This window comes from Alligator mississippiensis, chromosome 4 (genome assembly GCF_030867095.1).
Source record: "Alligator mississippiensis isolate rAllMis1 chromosome 4, rAllMis1, whole genome shotgun sequence".
Lineage (NCBI taxonomy): Eukaryota > Metazoa > Chordata > Crocodylia > Alligatoridae > Alligator > Alligator mississippiensis.
This window is the reverse complement of record NC_081827.1, coordinates 98,088,470-98,111,897: the sequence shown is the minus strand read 5'-3', so window position 1 is coordinate 98,111,897 and position 23,428 is coordinate 98,088,470. Positions and strand designations below refer to the sequence as shown.

General features: G+C 46.3%; 1 protein-coding gene across 3 annotated transcripts; it reads left to right on the top strand.

Annotated features, from left to right (window-relative positions):
- The first annotated feature begins 6 nt into the window (after nt 1-6).
- Nucleotides 7-22,660, top strand: ADSL (adenylosuccinate lyase). 3 transcript variants are annotated; one of them, XM_014607692.3, is made up of 13 exons: nt 7-249; nt 11,461-11,664; nt 13,027-13,071; nt 13,548-13,627; nt 15,888-16,059; nt 16,376-16,422; nt 16,892-16,982; nt 17,705-17,774; nt 18,728-18,875; nt 19,474-19,564; nt 20,674-20,763; nt 22,194-22,370; nt 22,518-22,660. In XM_014607692.3, the coding sequence occupies exons 1-13, from the start codon at nt 88-90 to the stop codon at nt 22,602-22,604; spliced, it is 1,464 nt and encodes a 487-aa protein (XP_014463178.1). In that variant the 5' UTR covers nt 7-87; the 3' UTR covers nt 22,605-22,660. The 3 variants fall into 3 exon arrangements, with proteins under 3 accessions (XP_014463178.1, XP_019345183.1, XP_014463181.3); XM_014607695.3 differs by lacking the exon at nt 7-249 and adding an exon at nt 288-378; XM_019489638.2 differs by lacking the exon at nt 11,461-11,664 and having other exon boundaries at nt 8-249.
- Nucleotides 22,661-23,428: the final 768 nt, after the last annotated feature.

Here is a 23,428-nt window from a genome sequence, read left to right as displayed (position 1 = left end):
GCTTTACGACAGTGGGCAGAGGAGACGTAGCCGCCGGCAGTGCTGCGGGCCAGTGGCGTGTACTGCCTATCCGGCAGCGGCTGCACCATGGCGGCAGGGGGGGGGCCCGGCGAGGATGACGCCTTCGCGCGCTACCGCTCCCCGCTGGTGTCACGCTACGCCAGCCCCGAGATGGGCTTCAACTTCAGCGAGAGGAAGAAGTTCGGCACCTGGCGGCGGCTCTGGCTCTACCTGGCCCAGGCCGAAAAGGTACCGAGACCCCGCCCCCCGCAGCCCACCAGATGCGCCTGCCCGCCCGCCCCGGCCCGGCGGATGGAGCTCATCGCTGATTGGCGGTGGCTGCAGCGCGGGAGCCTGGAACGAACCCCGCCCTCCCAGGTCAGGCTGGGCAGGGCCCCTCAGTGTGGGGTGCTCGAGCCCTGCCCGTGCCAGCGCGGCCTAGGGCCATCCATGCACTCATGCCCTGCACGAGCCGTGCCATGTGCACACTGCCGCCATGCACGCCGCGTTCTCCAGGCTGACACTGGGGCAGAGGGGTTCTGCCCATCTCCTGGCACGAGGGGTCTGGGAGCCCTGCAGATCTAGGGCAGGAGACCAGCCCGCATTTGCTTTTGTGTGGTTGAGGGCTCTGCTCTGGTTGGTGGCTCGAGGCTGGCAGCTGACACAGTTAGTCCCTAAGGGTGCCTGTGCCCCCTGCCAGCCAGCACGGCCAACTCCCTTCTGTGTACCTGGCACCATCCTTGCTTCTTCTGTAGCAGGGTGAGGTCGCTGGTGCCTCCCCCATGGTTTGCAGCCCAAGCCAAGCCAGGCCAGTTTGGTGGTACAATAGCAAGCAAGAAAAAAATAGCGATGGGAGAAGCCGCCACCTTGGGGGTTTTTTTTGCTTGTGGACAGAGGCTTGTATAAAGCGCTTCAGACTCAGGATTTGTGGTTTTTAAGCACTTCTCATTTGTAGCACATTGGTAACCTACAGACACGCCACTGCCCTTAGCTGCAGGGCAGTGTCACTGCGAAGCACTTCAGAATCAGCCCTGCTTCATCCAGGCCGGTTCATAGCACACAGCGCTGCCTCACTATCTGCCCACACCTTTTGGTTTTTTTAGCACTTTAAAGGTGTTTAAAATACTGTAAATGTTATACTAGTCCATGCTTATAAAGAAGTAAAAAAAAAAAAAAAAAAAAGGGCTCAGGCACAATTTTATACAATCCTTTGCTGGTCCTCTAATGCATCTTGTTGCTTCTTCAGCAAAAGGAGGTAATGACTGCTACCAAGCAGTACCTTTTGGTCACATCCCTGCCCTCTGTACTTTCCACTCCCCTATGAAATGTTTTGTAATGCTAAAGTAAACAGTTTTTCTGGGATGAAAGAGGAGTTTTATCATTGAGCAAACAGTAATGCCCCCAGTAGTGGGGCCCTAACAACTGATGTGCCTCACCTAAAATATTCTGATGTTCAAAGTTCATTGGAAACCTGTGCTAAAGGCAGCTTTTGGTAACCCTCAGCCCCTCACACCTGTGCAGTCCATATCTCTGGGACTTAACTAATTTGGGTCAAAATGAACAGGACACTGATCACAAAAATGCTTGCTGCACCTTTCTCACATTTACACACACTTGCGCGTGCACACAGAGCAGTTCAGTAAAACTGAAAGAACCAGTTGTCAGTCCAAGAAGTTGGGGATCTCTTCTTGTCAGTCCAAGAAGTTAGACACTGGAAACAGAGGGGAAAATGTGTAATAAATCTTCAAGCAGCTATATGGTGAAGTGGCTGAACAGGACAGAATGCACTGAACAGATTTGCAAAGAGCCTTGACACATTTGCATTGCTAGTTGACAACTCATTGCCGCACAAATTTTTCCATAATGTGTCAAGACAGCACTTGACCCCAATGGCTGTCCTTATCGTGCATGGTTATAGTGATTGTCCAACTCTGCAGGATGGATTAACACTGTACAGGAGAATGAAGAAGCAATGTGGGGCCAGGGGAACGGGGCCATCATCACATCCTTTGTGGCCCATGGGATTGTGCCACTGTTTGTTGCCTCCTCAGCCACTGAGGAGAGGGTGCTGACACCACATGTGAAATAGTGCAGTTATATAGGTGTGTTTAGTGAACTTTTTTAGCCTAAAGTGCCAACTGAGTGTTGTTAATATTGATAATAGGCAGAAAAGAGCAGTGTAACAAGTGTTGAAGTATACCTTGCTCTAGTCTGTTATTACTGTATGAACACTGCCTTCAAGGTATGAATTTTTGCAGCTGAGACTAAACAAACTCCAGAATTTTAGGATATTTTGCATCTGTGTAGAGCTTTATATTTTCAAGACAGTACAAATACTAATTCCTACATCCCTTTGCTGCAGTAGGTAACTCACCATATTCACTGCTGGAGAATAAAACAGGTTAAAATGATTTGCCCAAGACTGGATAGCAAGACGGTGACTGAGTTGAGATGAAATCTCCAGCCTCTCTGACTACCAAACCTGGATTTAGGAGTTTCTCTCCTCCTGTTTGCACCTGTCCTCAGCCTAAACTGTTTCTGGAGAGTAAGGCCCCCTGCCTTCGTGACATCTTGAGTTCTCTGGCCCCACTGAGAAAAGGGAAGCTTATTTTTATCTGTATGCTCACATTCCTGAGGAATTACAGCCCTCTGATATTAGCCCTAGACTGGAATAGGTGGAATCGCTCTCACTCAGCACCTGTTAGCTCTGTCGGTGTTCAGTCACAAGTGGTTAGACGCAACTACAACCAGCTTCCCTTGCCTTCTATCATGAAATGCAGAGAGGTCCTGAACAGGAAACAGATTATGGGAGGAAAGAGTGTTGGGACTGTTCACCCCATTACTTGTCCCCAGCTTGTTTCAAGCTATTTCTGGATCAGAAGGCTTAGCCAGTTTTATAACTTAGATGCAGGAAATTAAGAGATCCTTGACTGTATCTTCCTAGTACTAAAGCTTTTGGTCTTGTGAAAGTTAGTGCTAGACATTAGTGAAAGGCATTAATGTCAACCCTTCCCTTGGAAGAAATTTGGCAGTAAATAACCACTAGCATGAATTGCTGTACCAGCTCAGACCAGAAATCCATCATATCAATATTATGGATCTCACAGTGAACAATACCAGTGACTTCATCAGTTTTGAATTCTCTCGATTTCAGTGTCATTGAATGTTTCTTGCTCTTGCATCGAGTGAAAGGGTTGAAAGAAGCACCTGACTTGCCTTCCCAATGCCATTCTGGGTTCTTGGTACTTTTGTCTTGTTCTGCTCCCCAGTTGAACTGTGTCCATCTTTTCACTCATCATGAGACAGACTGATTATTCTGGCTGCCTGTCGCTAATACTTCTAATGCTCTTTAGGAGCAAACATGTCCAGGACTGAGCTCAATCATAGTTTCTTGCAGTATTACTTGAGAGATGCAGACAAGCTTTGGAGGAAGGAAGTATCTACAAATAGAAAATAAGGGCTCAGTGGATCATGGCACTGGAGTTTTGGACATCTGACCTGTCTTTCTAGTTTTATTAGATGCAGTAGTTTGAGGGACATTTCAGTTATGCTGTCATCCTCTTCCCTTTCCATCTCCCATGACCCCATCTGTAGGGGAGAGAGAGGTATCGTGTTATATATGTGAATGTGCAACATCGGTGTTTAACTTGACTCCCCTTTATCTGATGTGATTTTCACTAGGAACTGATCCCTTTTCCACAGGTTTGATTCTGTCCTACCTGTGGGATTGCCACTGCTTTTGTGCCTTGACTAAGTTTGCAGGGTGGGCTGGGTACTTGTGAACAAAAATGACTGTTAGCTCTAACTGTTCTAGGTGTCCTACCCCCCACATACACCTTTCCCAGTAGAGTAAACCAAGCTCTTGAATACTGGCTTGTTATCCCAGTTTCACATTGTCCCATAGAATTATCTATGCCCTGCACTGTAGTGTTTTGAGGTATGGTGTCTTGGAGATGGCCAAGTGCCTTCATCATTTTGGTCTGGGCATTCAAGGCTTTTGCTTCCTGAAGCATGCTAGTTTTGGTTATCTTTTTTTTTTTTTTTTTAAGGCATATTAGCTGATAGGCTCCTTCTGTCTCACCTGCTCTCTCCTCTTCTTTGAGTCCTACACGTTCAAAAGACTTCACTACTTGCCTTGAAACAAACTAGGTTTTAACATGCTCTATACCTTTGAAGCAGTCTGACTGGTTGGTAGGGATTGTTGGGATTTAAAAACAAATATTTGTGTGAAAAATTTTACGTTAGTGACGTGCTAATCATGAGAATTTTGATTGATAGATTGGTTGATTTAAATATGTAAGGCTTCTACAGCCAAGTTGTGGCTGTCAATTTTGCAAGTAAGGTATTGCGTATAACAGGGTAGAAAATTAACAGTGTGATGTTTCCCAATCCATGATGCATGACTTAAATGGGGGGTGGCAAGGTCTCATACCCTCTGCTTTATGCCATGGTTTGCAAAACACAAATGTTTAACAAAATCTATAGAGCAAGAGCCAGCAGGAGGCACTGAAAGAGAAGTAGTTCCTTTTTCCTTCCTTCTGTGCTTCAGCTGCTTCCCAGCCACAGATCCATCTCTACCCTGTGGCTGCGACCCATCACAACCCTTTCTTCCCTCTGCTTCATCCGAAGTAAAATATACATCCACAAAAGTGTCACCTAGTACCCTTGTAGCAGAAAGCCCCCTTTTCCTCTTGCCTGCATTTGCTCTCCCCTCTTTGGATATGTTTCTCTTTTTTCTACCTTTTCTTCCTTCCTCTCTCTTTCACTTTAAGATAAGGAATTGTGTTTTAAAATTTGCATGTGTGAATTTTGTATCTCCCCTTGTAGTTTGGTATTTTTATCTATTTGTGTGCCATGGCATTTGTAGCTTATATTTTATACTCCTCACCTTTCAACTTTCAACTAAATGTGTTTTAGTAAGTTATACATTGTAACAATGTTAACAAGGGTAGGAATCAAACTGTCCTTCACTGTATCAGGCTGGCCCCTGAAAGATTTCATAGATTTCATAGACATTAGGGCTGGAAGGGACCTCGGAAGATCATCGAGTCCAGCCCCCCGCCCAAAGGGCAGGATGTCAGCTGGGGTCATAGGATCCCAGCAAGATAAGCATCCAGTTTCATCTTGAAGGTGTTCAATGAAGGCGCTTGAACAACCTCCGGCGGCAGGCTGTTCCAGACCTTGGGGGCTCGGACAGTAAAGAAATTCTTCCTTATGTCCAGCCTGAAACGATCTTGTAGTAGTTTGTGACCATTCATCCTCGTCATCCCTTGGGGCGCTCTGGTGAACAAACGTTCCCCTAGATACTGGTGATCACCCCTGATAAACTTGTAGGTGGCCATCAGATCACCCCTGAGCCTGCGCTTTTCCAGGCTAAAGAGCCCCAGGGCTCTCAGCCTGTCATCGTAGGGTCTGCTTCCCTGACCCCTGATCATGCGCGTGGCTCTTCTCTGGACTCTCTCAAGCTTCTCCACATCCTTTTTGAATTGTGGAGCCCAAAACTGGACGCAGTACTCCAGCTGCGGCCTCACTAAGGCCGAGTACAGGGGGAGAATGACGTCCCAGGATTTGCTTGAGAAGCATCTATGGATGCAAGCCAGCGTTTTGGTCGCTTTACTAGCCGCAGCATTGCATTGCAGGCTCATGTTCATCTTGTGGTCAATGATGACCCCCAAGTCTCTTTCTTCCATAGTGCTAACCAACATAGCACTGCCGAGCCTATAAGGATGCTGCGGGTTTTTTTTCCCAAGGTGGAGAACCTTGCATTTATCGGCGTTGAACACCATCAGATTCTCATCCGCCCACTTGCTGAGCCTGTCCAGGTCAGCCTGGATCACCCGCCTGTCTTCTGGCGTGGATGCTTTGCCCCAAAGTTTGGTGTCATCGGCGAACTTGGCCAGTCCGCTTCTGACTCCAGTGTCCACATCGTTAATGAAGATGTTGAACAGTATGGGTCCAAGGACAGAGCCCTGGGGGACCCCACTGGTCACAGGACACCACGATGAGTGACTTCCATCAATTACTACCCTCTGGGTCCGACCCCGGAGCCAATTTTCCAGCCAGTGGATCGTGGGGGACCCAAGGCGACAATTGGCCAGTTTCTCCAAGAGACGATCATGGGACACCAGATCGAAGGCTTTTTTGAAGTCAAGATATATGACATCAATCTCATCTCCCTTGTCCAGGTGATAGGTCACCTGGTCGTAGAAGGAAATGAGATTGGTCAAGCAAGACCTACCCGCAACAAACCCGTGCTGGCTATCCCTTAAGATGTTGGCGTCGGCCAGTCCATTAAGGATGGCCTCCTTAATAAACTTTTCTAAGATCTTCCCCGGGATAGAAGTCAGGCTGATGGGCCTATAGTTAGCCGGATCCACTTTCCTCCCTTTCTTGAAGATAGGCACCACGTTGGCCTTCTTCCAGTCTTCGGGCACTACACCAGAGCGCCAAGAGTTTTCAAAGATCCGCGCTAGAGGCTGGGCTATGATGCTCGCCAGCTCCTTGAGTACCCTGGGGTGAAGATTGTCAGGGCCGGCTGACTTGAAGGTATCCAGCTTCTCAAGATGTTCCTTCACAAAGTCAGCATTAATGGAGGGCAGGGGATCACCCTCACCCGGACTTCCCGGCCCTGTAGCGGGCATGGGCGTCCCATGGGGCTGATGAAAGACCGACGCAAAGTACCTATTTAATAGGTTGGCTTTTTCCTGGGCGTCAGTTGTCAGTTGCCCCATCTGGTTCAGCAGGGGTCCAGCGTTGCCCCTGCTTTTCCTCCGGCTCCCCACGTATCTGAAAAAGGCCTTTTTATTGTCCTTGATGCTCAAAGCTAGCTGGAGTTCAGTTGCAGCCTTGGCTTTCCTGGTCTGCTCCCTACAGGACCGGACCAGTGCAGAATAATCCTCCTTGGAGGTGACTCCCATCCTCCATCCTTTGTAGGCCTTTCTTTTTAGCCTCAGGAGGTCTGCTAGGTCCCTGGAGAGCCAGGGGGGCTGCTGTGCCCTCTTGCTGCCTTTCCTCCGAGATGGAATAGACTTAGTTTGTGCATTGAGGATCGCTCCCTTGAGGAGCAACCACTCTTCTTGAACTCCCCTCTCCCTGTGGTCACAGTCCCTTAGGGCCTCACTGACAAGTCTCCTGAGCTTGTCAAAGTCGGCTTTCCTGAAGTCAAGGACTTGTGTGTTGCTGACTAACTTGCCAGCTTTTCGGCGGATGGTGAAGGTGATCAGCTCGTGGTCGCTGTCGCCCAGCTTCCCATCGATCACTAGGTCGCCAACTAGGTCATCCCCAGTAGCCAGCACCAGGTCGAGCAGCGCTTTGCCTCTCATTGGCCCATAGACTTCTTGAGTCAGGTAGAGGTCATCCACGCACGAGAGGAAGCTCTGCGACCGCTCAGATTTTGCTGAGCGATCCTCCCACGAGATGTCCAGGTAATTGAAGTCACCCATGACAACCATGGTCCTGGAGCAAGCTGCCTCAGCCAGTTCCCGGGCAAACTCCTGGTCTAGCTCAGGACATTGGGTGGGAGGTCTGTAATAGACTCCCACCATTGTGTCCCCTGTGCCGTGTTCCCCACGGATTTTAACCCAGAGGGTCTCCAGCCGTCCACCCTGGTCGCCAATATCAGCTTGCAGGGACGCGTAGCTTTCCTTAACATAGAGAGCTACACCCCCGCCCCTTTTCTCTACACGATCCCTCCTGTACAGGGTATAGCCATCTATCCCCGTGGTCCAGTCATGGGTGGAGTCCCACCAGGTCTCCGTGATCCCTATGACATAGTAATTGTTTGCACTGAGCAGGAGGATGAGCTCCTCCTGCTTATTCCCCAAGCTCCTGGCATTTGTGTACAGGCAGGCAAGCGCCCCCTGGGGGGCTCCTTCCTTGCCCACAGATTTTACCAGGGCTGGGGCGGGCTCCCTTGAGTGCCATGATCCGCTGGCTTTGCAAGGATTGTTCAGCGGGCCAGCAGTGGCGGTAGTCCCCCCGTCCCCCAACGGGCTTAGTTTAAAGCCCGGTGGAGCAGGTCAGCCAGTCTGGCTGAGAAGAGCCTCCTCCCTAGGGGAGAGAGGTGGAGACCATCTCTTCCCAGCAGCTCGCTGCCTCTCTCGCCAAAGAGCGGGCTGTGGTCATGAAAGCCAAAGCCTTCCTGACGACACCAGCGCCGCAGTCTTTGGTTGACCACATAGATCCTCCTGTCCCTTCTCAGCCCATAGCCTGAGACTGGGAGGATCGACGAGAACACCACCTGTGCCCCCAGACCCTTTAGCCCTGCTCTCAAATCCCTGTAGCGCCTCATGACCTGGCTGGGAGTGCTCTGAGCCGTGTCATTGGTGCCCACATGAATAAGGAGCATGGGATAGCGGTCTGTGGGTTTGAGGAGCTTGGGGATCCTCTCTGCAATGTCCTGGATGCGGGCCCCTGGGAAGCAGCAGACTTGCCGGGCTAAGGGGTCAGGGTGGCAGATTGGCCCCTCCGTCCCCCTCAGGAGGGAGTCTCCCACAACAAACACCTTACGTTTTGTCTTGGGGAGAGCAGGGGCGGGAGTTGCAGCTAGGCCCATGTTGCCTGTGGGGGCCGGCAACTCAGCAGGCTCTGCTGGGGCAGCAAGAGGTGCATACCTGTTGCTCAGTTGTGGCGGGGGTGGGGCCTTGGTGCGGCGGGCCTTAGGGCCCTTGACCACCTTGGTCCATGCCCCTGGCTGGACACAGCAGGAGGTCCCAGAGTCCTCCTCTGGCCTGGAGGGAGACTGTGATCTACCCTCTGCCTCCCGGGGGAGAAGGGCCTGGCAGTAGGAGTCTATCTCCTGCTCGCAGTCCCTGATGGCACGCAGTCTGTGGACTGTGGCCTGGAGCTCCTCCAGCTGGCGTGCCAGAGACCCCAAAAGGGAGCAGACCCCGCAAGGGGAGGTCGCCATGCTCCCAGGCCCCAGAGCCTGAAAAAGGGACAGGCAGCCCCCGCAGCCGAGAGCCAGGGAGTGAATCAGTGATTGAATGTGTAACAAGGTAGCACACAGCAATTAACACCTGGGAAGCTGCAGATCAACCAAGGGAAGAACTCAATAGAAGACAATGTAACAACCGGGAAATATCTAAACCTCACCGATCAAGGGCTAGAAGCCCTGGCCTGAGTTAATCAACGCCAGAGACCAACTTTTGGGCTGAATATCTCCAGATCGACCACTCCCAGAGACCTATTCTAAATTCATCAATGGACTCCCAAACCTGCACGTACATGCGGACGACCCCTGGGTCTGACAGATGCTGTCCAGTAGCCACTGAGGGGGGGGGAAGTCCCACGAGGGTCAGTGACCCCTGGATTGGGCAAACCTGAAAACTGGGGAGTCACCAAAGTCTTCCAGGGATAGATAAAAGGCAGTGAAAAGTGACCCTCAGTGGTGCTTCTTGATCTCCAACTCAATCAGACCTGTCCAGCCAGAAGGACCAGCCGGCGACCCCCTTCTGGAAGATAACACCACACTGAAAGAAGCCTCAACGACAGACTCCAGCGCTTGTAGGATAGGTATACCTGACTCTGTAGTCTGCTATTGTGTGTGTGTATGTGTGTGCATGTGTGTGTATGTGGGGACCAGCCCCAAGGTTTATGATTACAGTGTTTCAATCCGCCTAATAAACTAGAATTTTAAGGATCCTGAGTTGGACATTTGTAGCCAACACCCTCAGCTCGTCTCAACACCCCTGCCCAATCCAAAGCCAAATGTGAGATCCTGCTGTCACTGCAGGGCCAGTGTTGTTTGTTCCCTCAAAAGGCCCTGGGATCTAGGCAAGTCATAGGGATGTCCCATCAAGTAATTGCAGATATGGCATTAGTCACAGATTGGAAAGGTTGAAAAACACTGAAATAAAGTTACAGTGTATGACCAGGGGGAACTGAGTTATTGTTGGTCTCAAAACCTTAGCCTTTGAATATCCTGCCTAGAATGGAAGCACTGATAAATCAGGGAAGACATTTTCTTGACCTGGATAATTTGCACAAGTTTGGAATTGTACAAGACTATATCAGGGCTGTCCAAAGAGGCTGGGGGCTATGTGCTCCATGGGCTGTACCAGGAGGGACCTCTCACCATGGGGCGGCACTAGCAGGGGTCATGGGACCTCCAGGCTGCATGTCCTGCATGCATGTGGGCAGGCACCCTGCATCCTACTTCACCTTGCACATGGGTGTGCACTCCTTTGTGTGGCACCCTGACTTACCTTCAGCTCTATTGCATGGCACCATGGTGCTCTGCCCCCTGGGTGGGAGCCCAGGGGCTGCATGTTAACCCCCTGTGGGCTGCCACTTAGACGGCCCGAACTACATAACTGTGTTGACAAAAAATAAGCAGCACGTTATTAAGATACTGTCACCTCACACTATAGGAGATGTACCTGAAAGCAATACTTGGTTATTTATGCACGTGGGCAAATACTTCATGAAATGTAGAGGTTTAATTTTAAGGAATGTTGTTAACTTCCCAAGTAGCTAGCCTTGTGGTTTTCATGTTTTTCTATTTTATTTTTTCCAAGCAACACGAGCATTTAACTGCTTTTGTTATTCAGTGTGAACAATAAAAAATACTGTCAAAGGCATGAAGAAAACACACCAAGAAATACAGCATTATTTTTTCTGTAATAGCTTTTAAACTATAGTGGTCTAAAGTGCAAGTAATAATATTAGGTAAAAATGTTTAGATAGTAATTTTAAGTCTGTATCCCTCTAAAGTATTACTGCTAGGTTTCCTCCCCCTCCAAGTACAGCCCTAATGTTTGTTCCTTATGAAGGACTAGTGGTCTGCTCAGTATGACGTCATCTACTCCAATTGCTTGTTCTGTAATTTAGGTGAATGAAAGCTCAATAGTTTTTAATTTTTAAAACAGAAAGTCAGTGCTGGTTGTCTCATTTGCCTAAGCTGAGGACTGAACTGATTTGTCCCAAATTCCAAAACATTTCAGTTTTTGGGTGGAGGTGAGGTGTGCAAAGGAAAATTTTAGGTAAAGTTGTAAATAGAGGGTTTGGAACTTGGGTAAAGTGTAAAGGCTCCTAAAATATATTCCGTAGATAACTAATGTAGTGCAGAGCTCTAATTTTGCATGGGGGAACTAGCAGGTCACTTGGTAGTAGTTCTCCTCCTTCCCAGCCATTAAACTGCATTAAAAGAAGCTAAAAATACACTTCTTTTTGATAGCTTTTTTCCATGCAAGCAGCTGCTTTAGTTGTCACAGGGATAATGGGATCATACTTGGAAGACAGTGTCCAGCAAGTAGTTCCCAGATGTGTAGGCCAGCCACAAAAAGTTGGAGAACCCCTGAATTAAATCATTTGCTACTATAGTCCCCTTATGTAACCTTTTACTAACAAGTGCATCAAATTTCCACTCCTGTAAAAATATTTAAAATGGTGCAAATTAAACACATTTCTTTTGTATTGCTCTGATTTGGTCACTTAAGGTCAGACGTTTCTTTCCTGTAGTCACTGGGGCTGCCTATCACTGATGAGCAAATCCAAGAGATGGAAGCCAACCTGGACAATGTTGACTTCAAGATGGCAGCAGAGGAGGAAAAGAAACTGCGTCATGATGTGATGGCCCATGTGCACACCTTTGCACACTGCTGTCCCAAAGCTTCAGGCATCATTCACCTTGGAGCCACTTCGTGTTATGTGGGGGACAACACGGTATAACAGTTCTTGCTTTCTGCACCCAGCAATTGTAGATGTGATCATTTAAAAAAAAAAATCTGATTACAGAAATAAATTTCAATCTCCAGTAGAACTTTGGGAAATATTTAGTTTTTCTTTTGGAGGTAACACCTCATACCTCGATCTCCCCCAGTGACCAGCTAAATCATGTTAGCTGGTGTCCTAAGCCATGTCTTCACAGAGCCTGAGTATGGCCATTTGCACTGCCTAATTGCCCGTCTCCAGTGTCCCACTGCAGAAGTTAGTAGATGAGCTAACTTCCTCAGCAGTAGACCTAGTATTGATAGGGCAGCTGTGCAGATGTGGCCCTAGGTCTCTGACTGCCCAGTATACAGAGTGCACTGCTGCCCTCCTTTTGACAGTAAGATCTATCCTTAACTTGAACTTATTAAAAACGTCTTGTATGTTGTCTGTTACTTTAAACTCAGGAAATGTACAATCATATAATCTGCATGAAATAAAAATCCACATGACATGTGGGTTGTGCCAGATGTTCCTTATTTCACTGATTTGAGAAATCAGGGCTACTTTTGACATGCACATTTATAAGCTTTCAGTTTTTTGTGTGGAAGGTCTGGAATTGATTCAGTAAGGGAAAAGATTAGTCAATGGTCAATAGAATGGATGAGAGTTTTATATTATTAAAAAAAATTACTTTCTATTATTCAGTTTCAACCTCTACAAAGTGTTTTGGGGCTAGCCCTCTTTAAAGCCATAGGAGCCATAGTACATTTGTGCCTTTCTCCTGTAACAAGAGAGTGTCCTCTCTCCTGTCCTTTGTCTGGTCTCCAGGGCGCCTTGTACCTGCTTTTTTCATGTCACATCAACCCAGCTGTACATATTTCCTCCCAAAGGAAGGAAAACAGCTGTGAAAAGTGATCTTCTTTCTGAAGTGCACATTTTAAGCAGTTCTCTAGCAAATAGTGCCTGAACTTTATGTGGGAATGCTAGGGTGTAGTGTCTCATTTTCCTGACCCATTTGAGCGCTATAAAAGTGAATCGTGACCTTGTAAGTAGGAACAGGTCTCGTATGGCTTTGCCAGACTCTCTCTGCTTCACAGAGAAGTGACAGCCTTATGCTTCTGGACAAAAATCACACCCTCCTCTTAAAGAAGTTCCTTCTGGCAGAGTTTTAGTTCAGAAGCGTGTGAATTTGAGTGACAATTAGCTCTCTTAGAAGACTCATTTTGAAGGGTAGGGAGAGCTATTCAGTTGTCCATGTCTGCTGTGTGTTCTGAGAGAGGCAGGAATCTCTTTTTCTTTCAAAGCAGAATGGGGAATGAGATAGCGGATGCCTAGGAAAGTCAAACCTGAACGTCATTTTCTTACTCCTTTCAGGACCTGATTGTTCTGCGTGATGGCTTCAATCTGCTGCTACCCAAGGTGAGAGAGAAATCACGTGTACAGCCTCCTGGGAGTTGGCACTACTGATGGCTTTTGAGCAGATGACATGAAAATCCTGGGATTTTCTGAGCACTCAGTAAAAAGTGAATCTTTTTCTAAACCAGCCTTCCTTAAGGCCCCTAAAAGGGTTGTATGAGGGTATTTTGTTCCAACCTCTGCTGCCTTGAAAAGGGAATGCTATTTGATTGAACCACCGCCCTCCTGCTGGATATAGGAGCCAGTTTGTGTTGGCCATCAGTGTAATCTGTTTGTAGTTGCCATTTATTTTAGAAAGCAAAACTTAGGTAAGGGATCAAATAAGGAATTACAGGCTTTTTCTCTCCCTCCATCCTTATTATGCTCAAGCATGCCAGCTTTTGTACCAAAAGAACTCCAAGGTGCCTTTTAACTTCTCTCTACACTGCAATTCCTTTGTTTACACTACCTTTTTCTCTACCTTCTCCCATGTTCATCAGCTCGCCAGGGTGATCAGCCGGCTTGCCAATTTTGCTGAGAAGTATGCCGACTTGCCTACGTTGGGCTTTACTCACTACCAGTAAGTAGCCCAAGAGCTTCTGCTTTACTTGCATGGGTTACTCTTAGGCTGGGTTGTTCTATTACTGCCACTTCAGTCTCTTTCCCTTCTTTTCTTCTGTGTCTAATATGTGATGCCTGCTACTTTTAGATACTGTTGACCTGTGATGTAGTGAGATTTTTAAAAAGGAATAGATGTGTAAATTTCCATTTACCCTGGGAAACTACAGCAGGCAGCGATTGCTCCCCTTGAATCTGAGCTAAGAACCATTTAACTGCAAACATCAGCAGTACAAACTCATGTTCCACACTGTACCTGAAGGCAAGGCTCCCACCATGCCTCTGCTCATACATCAAATTCTAGTCATGTTTTCAGCAACATTTTTTTTTCCTGTCTGTCAGTTCAACTGGCTTCAGCAGAAGCTCAAAAAATATTGCTGTTAGTGTCTGCAGCTATCATTACAAGACTTGTCAGTATTCATGTTTTAGGGTACACACAGGTAGTTACTAAAAATCCCTAGGAATTCCTCCCCCTCCCCAAATGTTAAAGGATTGCACAGTTTTGTTTCATGGGAGGCTCATAGCTGTTGTGCAGTATGCTTGGTATTGGACAGTGTCATGCAGGATGCTGGACTATTTTTGAATGACCATTTTACCTTGTGTTGGGGAAGGATTTGGTCAGAGGCCTGGACAAGGAGGTGCCTGGGGAAAAGGGTTAATCTGATGCTGCTGTGAGGGAGAGCAGTTATTTGCCTTCAGGGCTTCACACTATAACAGCAGATTGAGGAGGAAGCAGGGAACAGATTGGGCAGGGAGCAGAAAACAGAGCAACAGCTTGGTATGGGGAAAGGGAGGGTATGGGTCTTATCTTGTGGCATGGCTACTAGAAAGGTTTCCTTGAGGTAAACCCTATTTCTTCACTCCTGGTGATGGAGAATAGTGGAAAATTAAGGAGTTTGGGACATTTCATGCCAGATCAGATGTCTTGGTTGTACTGTAAATTGCCTCTGAAACGGGGAGATATCAAGTCTTAAGTGGTGAGTGCAGATGGAGAAAAAATAGGCCAGTCCACAGGGCTCAAATTCTGGGTCCACCTTTCCCTAAGTTATGGCTCATCAGAGAATCACTAGAAGTTGTGTAGCCTTTCCTGCTACACAGGAAACATGGGTGCTGAGGAAATGCCTTAGATAGGAAAAGTGATCTCATCCCAAGTGATTTGTGTTGATTTTGACATATTTGATCATTTTCCCACTATAATGGGAGGTCTGTAGTTTTTCCCCAGGCAAGAGCATGGCTAAAGAACCAAATATTTTGCTGATTTGCTGGTAGAAATCTTAATTTTAACACTGATTAATAAAATAAGGATTATTTCTGAAAACTCTGTGCCTAGAGGCTGAGATATTCATTTTATAAATTAAAACCCCATTTAATTAGGTTAATCAATCCCACTCTAATTTGTGTATCCAAATGCTTCTGGATTAAAACATTTGCCCAATAGCCCAGTGAGCTACCTGGCTCAGGGCGCAATAGTCTACATGTCCTTTGTGTCCTTGAATGTCAGCATTAACAGTTTTTCTCCATTTGTATTCTGTTGTATCATCAGCATAGTCCCAAGGATACCCATTGAACTTTTCTTAGGGATCCAGCAGGGGGAGCACTTATCCTTTTATTTAAATCTTACAAAAGTTGTTGCTTAAATGTTCATATAATTTACTGGACCAGTAGAGAGAGAGATGCTTCCAATACAATAGCTTTTAAAAATAGATCAAATTTGTGGGTTTAAGCCTCATGGAGACAATCATGGAAGCTAGAGACTTGGGGGAGCCTTTTCAGTCGCATGTTGTCAGCTCTCCTCCACCTATTCAGGCTTTTTCCATGTGTGTTCTCCAGAACTCTGCCCTGTCCAGTTTTAAATGTCCCATGCAGCAGGGTTCCTACCATTTTCCTCGAGTAACTCTAATAGGTCGCATAGCTGGGAAATGCTTCCTAATATCCATCATTAATTATTTCTTACTCAGATGAAACCTGTTAATATATAAATTTTCTTACTGTGCTGAATTCTTCCTTGGTATATTTACCTAAGAATTCCTGCAGATCTGGGTGTCACTTAATATATGTATATTTGGCTCTTCCCCACAAATGGGACTGAGCAGAAGAATCTGAGAGGAAAGAGGGTAGCAGAGTCCTGATGGCACAACGTATCCAAACCCTTTCCTTCCTGCATAGTCTTTGTGGAGCTGTTGTGCTGGTTATCAGTTACATTCTGCCCTGGTTGTTCCCAGGCCTGCCCAGCTCACCACAGTGGGAAAGCGCTGCTGCCTGTGGATCCAGGACCTGTGCATGGACCTGCAGAACCTAGAGCGTGCGCGGGATGACTTGCGATTTCGTGGGGTGAAAGGCACCACTGGCACTCAGGCCAGCTTCCTGCAGCTCTTTGAAGGCAATCATGAGAAAGTGAGTGACTTTCTGACAGTGGTCAGAATTTCCAGCAAGGGGAATGGTCGGGAGGGGAAATTGTGCAGGTCAGATGGGGACTCTTGAGTCAAATGAGTTTTGGATGCTGCATCCTTATTAAGGAGATACTTTGGCAAAACTCTGTGGAGTTGAAGCCCATTTGGAATAGTAGGGGGTGCTTCAGGTCAAGATTGATGCGTGCTGGCAGTGCACCTTAGTGAGTCATACGGCAAGGAAGTTGTCGGGATCCCTTAGCCAGCATAGTTCACTCTTCAGTCTTTGCATTCTGAGGTTCCTGTCTTTTTTTCCCCCTGAGGTGGAGGAGCTCGACAGGCTGGTGACTGCCATGGCAGGATTTAAGCGGTAGGTAAAATACTTGCTTAGTAACCTGAGATGCTCTGAGAGGGGAATTACTAAAGGTTGATGACCACCATTCTCATGGACTCAGCTTCTGCCAGCCAGCTAGCTAACTTCTGTGCTGCTTGGGGTCAAGGGCATCTTCACCCAATTGGTCCCTGCTTCATGGTGTAGCTCTAAAAAGGAAATTCCACCTCACCCTGTCAGAGCATGACCTCCTATTCTGCTTCTGCTGCCTGTTTGTGCCTGAATGCCAAGCCAAGAACAGGCAAAAGCAAGATTGTTTTCACCCATGTTGTTTCCAGCAAGTATGAATGAAAAGTGAGGAGTCCAAGCAAATTACCAAGCAGTCCTTTCATGGTGTTTCATCAAGATGGGGTTCTGCATCAGTGTGCCCATGCAGTGTTTCCTCTCACTCTGTCTTGCTGCATTCCTGGTGCATGTATCCAGACAACTTTCTCTCTTTCATTTCCAGAGCTTATATAGTAACAGGTCAGACATATAGCCGCAAAGTGGATATTGAAGTCCTAAGTGTGCTGGCCAGTCTGGGGGCATCCATACACAAGGTGAGCTCCCTGCCTCCAAATTCTGTATGGGAGGGAAAATCCCTAAGGTCAGCTAAAAGCAGCCTCCTGCAAGTATCAGTGTACTATATTAATTAATATTAATGTGTACTATATCCACATGGTGAAAGTGTGTATGAAGTCATTCTCAGCAGTTGCTCTTCGACTCTTTTCTCCCACCCAGCACGTTTCTCCCACTAAGAGAAGGCTTAATGAGATGAGCATTAAATTGTCTGGCTATTCTTCTGACTGATAACATGTTGTCATTTGTCCTGTCTTATTTCACTTTGTACCTTTAGAAAGTTGTATTAGTGTTCACTGATCAATTTTTCTCACTTGCCCTACCTGGAGTCCTGTTGCCTTTTAGTAGGACAAATATGGGTTCTCTCCTTCGCATTCTCTTGACTTGAGCTCTGTATAACCATTTGAAAGCTTCAGTGCCAGTCCTTTGGGAAACAGGCCTTGCTCCTCTGAGGTGCTGCAACCATGTGGGAGATGCTGCAACAATTTGCTGGTTGTCTGATCTGGTTCCAGATATGGTCTGTAGTGTGGATTAAGTCCTTAGCATTCATGAAAAGATTAAACCCATAGTGCTGAAGTAGGTATTTTTAAGGGTATCCATTCTTCTTCTCAGTTAACTGTATGGGCGTAGACATACACAAGTCTCCAGGCACACCAACAGCATCTGTGTGCATGTGTAAATATGGTCTTACTGCTTTCCTTAGATCTGTACTGACATCCGCCTGCTGGCCAATCTCAAGGAGATAGAGGAGCCTTTTGAAAGAGATCAGATTGGTAAGAAGTAGCAGATGTTAGTGTATGATGCTTGGTCCACTTAACCTACTTTCCGATGCATTTTGGCAATTCCTCATCAGCACTTTCTTCCCAGCAACACTAATATTAATGTCACTGGCAGAAATGCTTTTAGGTAATGTTTGATTTTTCCAATCTGCCTGTGCCCTAGGGGTTCTAGACCCACTAACTAACTAAAAGCAAATACCTCTTCTGTTCTTTTTTGATATGTTTTGACAGAGCAGAGACCCTAGTGTGTTTGCATCCCACCTCAGCATAAATGAGCCTGACTGAGTAGCAAAGCACTCAACTTCCATTGAACTTAATTGATAGTTGGAAGAGTAAAAACAGGCTGGAACCTTTCCCAGAAAAATGTCACTGACCCAATGCAGAGGGGGAGACAATTGCAGAATTGTGGACAGTGGCATAGAAAAAGGTGCAGCCACCCAAGCTCATGCTGTTGGACTGAGTCAGCGATTTCCTCCTTGCCCATTACATTTACCTCAGCCTTTCAATGTCATTCTGTCTTCTGCTGTTTAAAAATGAGCACTCAGGCTTTGTCATGCTTGCTAGAGGGAAGGACTGTCAGTGAAAACCACTGATTTTTTTTTTTTTCAAGGACAAACACTCAAGCAGATGTGCTGCTGCACCCTGCAAGCCATAAATACAGCGTGCTAAAATAGTTTGGCTTATTATATATTACCAATGCATGTGTTAGTTTGGCAGGTTTAGAAGTTGAGGTCACATTTTCTGTCCCCGAGTGCTGATATTCCAGTCTTGGGGGAGGGGAAGCGTTTGTCCAAGACTTGCATAGTTTGAGTTTTCAGGTTGAAATGCAAATGTTAATATATTATGTTCTTTTGAGGAGGGCTGGATTGCTTTGATCTCTAATCTCTGCATTTCTTCTGCACCCCTGTTTCCATCCTCCTCTTTCTCTTCCACCCTCTTGTATGCAGGTTCAAGTGCCATGCCTTACAAGAGGAACCCAATGCGTTCAGAGCGTTGCTGCAGTTTGGCCCGTCACCTAGTGACCCTAGTTCTGAACCCTCTCCAGACAGCCTCCGTGCAGTGGTTTGAACGCACTTTGGATGACAGTGCAAACAGGTCCGTTTGTGTCCTCCCTCATCAGCCCTGGGAAGAGTAGTGGGCAGAGAGGCCCTTAAAAACAGTGAAATCAAGGAAGATACTGGTTTAGGGTGTTGGCTAGTTTGGGGTAAGTGGTCTCAGTGCAGCAGTATGAAAGTTTTTATGCAGGAAAGCTCTTTGACTTATTGAAAAATATTCAGAACTCAAACCATCAGCTCTTAACCTCATTCTGGTAACTGTCACTTTGCTGAAAAGCAACCTTATTAATTAACAGAGCCCAGAGGTTGCTGGCTGGTTTCCTTTGAGCTGGGAAACATTCACAAGAAGGCTTACAGGGTAAAGATCTTATAAAAAGGGAAGCCAGCAGTAGGAGGGAATGGTATAATAATCATGAGTAGCAAATAGTCTGGCTCATCCCAGCTGCACATCCTAGATGTTGCTTTAAGCTTTCTTAGGTGTTGCATACACCATCAAGAAGTGCTTTAAAGGAATAGCTCTGGCTTTTGACAAAGATGCTACAATAATGTTTCTAGAAATGCATGCATAGGAGCACGGAGGTTAGACTGCATTCTGCTTGTTTGCTGACCCAGGCCCCCTGGTTACACCTGCTTCACAGGCGCGTGTGTCTGGCTGAGGCTTTCCTGACAGCAGACATCATACTGAGCACACTGCAGAATATCTCCGAGGGACTTGTGGTCTATCCCAAGGTAAAACTGGGGAAAATGTTTAGAGTTGTATGCCTTTTAGCACTGCACTGGCGTATAAGAACACAGCTTTCATGCTCAGTGTAGAGTTCCTGCCAGCTTCTTATTGGATGTTCCATAGGGTCTTTGAACTGAGCCCGCCAGTTCCTTGGCATGGCATTTCTCTTTGCAGTTCAGAAGTAAAAGGGCACTTGGTGAAGTTAGGATGACAGGTTTTGAAACAAATCAAAGGAAACATTTCTTTGTCCTCTCTTAGGTGTCTGACTGACCTATGGGACTTGTAGCGAAGGTACAGAGAAGGGCAACATGGATGATTAGTGTCATGGAGGGGCTTCTGTATGAGGAGAAACTAAGGAGGCTAGGCCTGTTCAGTTTAAAGGGGATGCTGGGGGGTGACATAAGGGTTTAGAAAATACTAAATGGTGAACAGAAAGTAAATGGGGATTTATTCTCTCTTACACACACTATAAGAACTAGGGATCACAAAATGAAACTAGTAGGTAGTAAATTTAAAACAAACAAATGGAAGTTCTTTTTCACGTGGCATGTAATTCAGGTAAGGAACTCATTGCCACCAGATGTTGTGGATGCTGACAATTTAGCCAGATTCAAAATTAAATTGGACGAATTCTTGAAGGAAAGGAGCATCAGTAGCTATTGTGAATGGGAGTTGGGGGTACAGCCTCTGAATGAGAACTTCCTAGACCTTAAATGCTGGAGGCTGCAAGTGAGAGGAATAGCAGAAAAACCCTGGTCATACCTAGTTCTGTCTCCCTTTCAGCACCCGCTCTGTCACTTTGTGACACAGGATGCCGGGCTAGATTGACCTGTGGTCTGACCTGGTAAATGGCAATTCTTATGTCCTTACTTGTTGCCCTGAGATATTGTTATATCTTTAAGAGATAGCAACATCCCTGAGAGGTCTTTTACTAAGATTAAAAAATTGAAGACAGTTATATGAATAGGAATCCCATGTACCATAGTAGGATATGGTTTCAAAGCATGTTGGCCCTCAATGTTTTGATTAGCAGGGCATTATGGAGTAAGAGAAAATGATTTAAATGTGTTGCTTGTCTTTTCCATTATACGTGGGGGGGGTTTGTATTTTTCAGGTGATTGAGAGACGGATCCAACAGGAGCTACCCTTCATGGCCACAGAGAATATTATCATGGCTATGGTGAAAGCTGGGGGCAATCGTCAGGTACATAAACAACTGAGAAATCTGATACTTGCCTGCCTTTTGGGGAATGAGGATGTTGGGATTGTTTTCCCCACTCCCTCCAACTTCCTTCTAACAATTCAGTAGTATGTCAGACCTCAAACCTCTTAGCCTTATAATCATTGCTTTAACACCATGGGAATTCTTATATTTGTATTAGAAGCACTGTGAGGGTTATCCTTCCATCTGTGATGGAGTGAGCTGTCTCTGTCTAAGATAAGTGTGTTCACTTTTAATTGTCATTGTTGTTTGCTGTAAAGGCCCTTGGAGTGCAAGATGAGCGCCTACAAATGAGAAATCTGACGAACTGAATATCTCTCATAAATTAAAAGGATGAATCAGTGCTGGGTCATTGAAAATGCTGAATAAGTCTGCACTGAACACCCATCTATGTGACTGTCCTTATTCAGCATAGCGTATTTTTATCATTAACTTTTGTTTATGGTCCTTTAGCCAGTTTTCAGTATAGTTGAGAGGTCTCGAATCCAAGACAATTGGAATTAACTCTTTGAACTTTACTGATTATTCTAATACAAACTAATAATGTTTGGATTTTATTCCCTTCATCTAGTATTTTTCCCCAGTTTGGAAGAAGTAATTGAGTTGCTTGTCAAGATTCATTGTTGCTTATGGTTTCCACTTGCCTTAGTGAGCTAAATTTGCACTGTGGTAACCATATATGGGGTATTAAGAAAAGTCTGAGATACTGGAGCTTTCAGTGGGGCTTATGACCCTAACCCACTTAAATTCTCCTGAATGTCCGAGCAGTGCAGTTAGCACCAGCATGTTTGCTCTTTTTCCCCTCCTTTCAGATGCCTCTCCTTTTTCTTCAAAACTGTCAGTGGATCAGCAGGTTTAACTTAATTCCTTTAACATTTTAGGGTACCTGCAGTACAAAGAGTTGGCTTTTTCAGATTTTTCCTAATCTTTTCATAGCTCTTTTTAAAAAAGATCCTTAATTGTCCACCCCATTCTCTGCACTGTGTGTGCTCCCACACCTGCTTCTGGATCAGGGCCAAGCCATGCCCCCTTTCCTCCCATTGGGACTGAGCCGTGCTCCCTTACCTCCCACTCGGGCCTGGCCAGGCCCCTAACTCTCCCAGGGCTGGGCCAAACCCCCTTTCCTCCCCACAGAGCCAAGTCAAGCCTCTTTCATCTGCAGAGTGTGCTGGGACTGGCCTGACCTCCCCCCTCCCAATGGTGCCCACCATGCCTGCGCTGGATCAGAAGCACCAGCTGGATCCAGCCCACCAGGCAAAAAGGTTGGGCATCACTGATACAGGCCAAGCTCTAGCTGTTTCACTTTCACATGGTGCTGTAGTCTCTGATGTTTTTCCCTGTTCAGTGCACCAGTTGACTGTAGGCCTGTAGTGTGTGTCTGTAACATTTTGCTGGCTATTTTCCCTCTGTAGGATTGTCATGAGAAGATACGAGTCCTTTCCCAGCAGGCAGCTGCAGTTGTGAAACAGGAAGGGGGCGATAATGACCTTATTGCCCGTATCCGTGCTGATCCCTACTTCAGCCCCATCCAGGGACACTTGGAGAGCCTCCTGGACCCCACATCCTTCACTGGACGTGCACTGCAGCAGGTGAGGTAGTGGGAAGAGACTGAAGATGCTGTGAGCCATTATGGCTTGAATTATCTAAATTGTATCCCCCTATATGGCTGAGAAGAGGCATGTTATGCATCTCTGCCCATTCCTTTTTCTAACCTTCCTTTCCTCTTCCTTGAACAGGTGGCAAGGTTCCTGAAGGAGGAGGTTCATCCAATGCTTACTCCATACCAAAGCAAGATGGGTGTGAAAATAGAGCTGGCACTTTAGCCTGATATTATGGAGTTGTATGGGTGTGCGAGATAATGAAAGTCTGAAAGAACCAAGCCTGTTTACTGTGTCTGCTTACATGGGGCATACCCATGGTGCGCCTTAAAAACCCACACATCCCAGACATGCCATCATGCTCCTTATTCTGGGTCTACTCTATTGCCATCTCTTCTCCTCTATGTGCGCTAAGATTGCTGGCAGGAGGTTTCCCAATTTTCTTCTGGTTAGATCATGACTAAACCAGATTGACAGCTCTCTTGCTTGCACATTCCTAAACTCACATGGTATATTTCAAGCACCAACAACTCACCAGCATTTAAAAATAACAGAGAAAACAGCTTTTGCTCATGTTCCCATCTTCTTCATCTGGCCTCAGGAATCACTCAGCACAGATGTAGTTTAAGTTGTGTTTAGATAGCTTTTCTTAAAAGTGAATTTGGGAGCACCATGACCTAAATGCGCTCAACACCTGCCTACAGTGGGGATTAGGTCTCATGGTTAGGAACAGTGAAGGGAGAAGGCCAGCACCTGGTTGTTCACATTATAGTTGTGGTCCTCAAAGCTACACAGATATCGCATGCTTTTTCTCTGCCTCTTCTGGAAACTAAGATTGGTGCCAGCTGTGGAATGCAGGTGTGAAATGTTGGGATCAGCCTTAGATTAAATTCTACTGGGCTTGATTTCTTGATAAAGCACAAAGGAAAAAGTCAGACCAATTGGAAGCTATTGTATAATAAACATAAAACTTTGCTCAGTAATCCCATCTGAACCTTCTATTTGGGGTCTATAACAGGATGTGGAAGAATTTCATTCAAGATTTTTCT